The 2455-nt window shown below is 39.3% G+C and overlaps 1 protein-coding gene across 1 annotated transcript in view; it reads right to left on the bottom strand.

Moving 5' to 3' along the window:
• Positions 1-1372: 1372 nt before the first annotated feature.
• LOC106955369 (homeobox protein Meis1) overlaps positions 1373-2455 on the bottom strand; it is a 31333-nt gene continuing 30250 nt past the window's right edge. Inside the window, exon 7 of the mRNA XM_015045507.1 lies at positions 1373-1519. Within this exon, the coding sequence (XP_014900993.1) occupies positions 1388-1519 (132 nt within the window). The 3' untranslated portion in view covers positions 1373-1387. The remainder of the gene's footprint in view (positions 1520-2455) is intronic.

Consider the following 2455-nt stretch of genomic DNA (forward strand, 5'->3'; position numbering starts at 1 on the left):
AATTCTGACATCCCTAAAGGCATAAAACTTGAAGTGTGACATTTTCTGTTTTGGGAAAACCAAAATTTGAATAATTTTTTGAATATTTTTTTTTATTTTGTCTTTAGACAAGACAAAATAAAACAAGCATGGAAATATGTGGATAAGCCCAACCTGTGCTGGAGTGTTCCAGACTGATCCTTCGAAACATAGTTTGTGATTAATAAACTTTGTGCCGCATTTGCGAGAAAAAAAGATACTTTTTAAAAACAAAACGTTATATTAATACATCCGGAACTGTCAACTAAAACCTGAAGTTATTAAAGCAATTTTAACAAACTCAGACATGTTTCTTTTAAAATAAGTTGACCAGAAGTTGTATTTATACACGCCTAAATTCATCACAGAATTCAAAACACACAGCTTCACCAAGAGACATGCACACACACAGACGTTCACTACTCCACATTTTACCCTCTAATGAAGTCCAACGGCAAAACAAAAACCTACGAGAGCCCAGACGGAGTTAGGAAAACAGAGATGTGAGGTGACAGAGAGATGATGAGACAGAGTCATTGTAGTATAAGGAGCCAGTCTATAATTGGAAAGATGTGAAAAATGAAGTGTCAGTTTGGTCAATAAGGGGCAAAGGTCGCAGAGGCAGGAGCCCAAACTCGGCACAGAGCATGCTCATTAGAGCGACCAATGAGCTCTTGGCTGGCTGCTCCCAGACTATTACGCATCAAAGGTAGAGGAGTGGACACACACTTGTACAATGTCTCTTTGTCTCGGGCCCGGTAATTTCAGGGATCTTTCATCAGCCCGTTCCCCTCTTCCACATGATCTATTTTTCATTTCTTTCTAAGCTAAACATCTGAGTCCTTGGCGCTGACCAGTACTGGCGAAATAAAAAAAAATAAAAAAAAAAAGAATAAGAAAAAGAAGCAGGATGTCAGTTGGAAACACGGCGTGTGAACGTGTGTGTTGACTTTGTGAGGCATGGCAGCGTTCTGTGCTCCTACCCAGGCTCTGCCTCCTGGCACAGGCCACCCTGCAAACTGCTCGCCCTGACACCAATCTCAATAATACATAAAGTTGCATTTCTGTGTGCAGTTGGTTTGCAGCATCAATCCCAACACAACCAACGTGCTGTTTCTGTCTGCCTCTCTTTAAAACACACCAAGCCTCACAGTGCACCAACGGACAAAGGAAGAGAAGGTCAAATCTAGGGTTGTAGGCACAAAAACTAGGAGAATCCGATTCCATCGACTTCTGAGAGAATCTACCGAAGCTCAAAGAATGTTAGGAAGACAATATTCCTTCATCCACAACAGGTATACTTAAAAAAATACAAAAAAAAGTGAATGTGAAATAAGAGGTAAGGAACTTTTCTCTTTTCGTTCATTTTTCAAGCGGTTGAACTCTTACCCTGTTCGCTGCTGTTATCTCCGCTGTGAGACGTGTGTCCGCCGCTGGACGGTCCCGGCGTGCCTCCGGAGCGCGTGGACGCCGTGTCGTCGTGGTCTCTGTTCCAGGATGTCTGTTCGGGAGAGAGACAACCAGAGAGACGGCCATTTTTAATACTTCTATTGGCTGTGGTTTTTGTTTTTAAGCAGTTTTAATTTGTGAGCTGAATGTAGATACGTAAAGATGCACCAGTCAAAGTAATTCTGACTTCTATTTTCCTTTGTCATCTTACTTTTGACTGATTTTGTTATTTTTCCCTTCCCCTCAAATACCATTACACATAAAAAATGGCAGAATTTTTTTTTTTTGAATCCATCAGAAAAAGAAGAATTTGTATTTACAATTTGTTTCTACATCAAAATACATCCCTATCAATAGTTTTACTGTATGATGTTGGTGAAGGCATTTATAGGTCAAATTTTGTTCTTTAATTTAATGCGTTTCAAGCAAAGGAAATCCTTGCTACTACAAAATAAAACTCACCCAGAGTTACGCCATTTTCTAAACATAGTACGTCTGGCTAAAGTGTTTTATTGTGAAAGCTGCAAAAATCAACTAAATTGTATTTCTATTTTCAGACTGCCCTTGGATCTCTGATCAGCATGTCAAATAATGACAAAAAAAATACTTTTGAAAAGTTTGAAATATAGTTTGATTCCGGTTTGTTTTATTGATTGGAGCATTTACAGAACAGTGGCATATTAAACAGACACAAATGCAAACTTAAAAATGAACTCATGATTCAGTCTAACGCTCATCCTGCAGTTCATGAGGCCCTTCAACATCTTTTTTTTTTTTTTTTTTCACAAAATGCAGATTATTAGATGTTTCTCAAACAGGCCGGTCCAGATCAATAGAGAGCAAACATGTTGCTTCAGTTCTCAGATTTCTGAAGCATGCAATCCGTGGCCGCCTCCATTTGCCCCAAACCACTAGCAGATGAAAATACGAAACAGCTACAACTTAACCCTCCTATTATGTTCCGGGTCAATTTGACCCGTTTCAAAGT

Source organism: Poecilia latipinna, unplaced genomic scaffold (genome assembly GCF_001443285.1).
Source record: "Poecilia latipinna isolate Pla-1442-1.1 unplaced genomic scaffold, P_latipinna-1.0 Scaffold38, whole genome shotgun sequence".
Taxonomy (NCBI): Eukaryota; Metazoa; Chordata; class Actinopteri; order Cyprinodontiformes; family Poeciliidae; genus Poecilia; species Poecilia latipinna.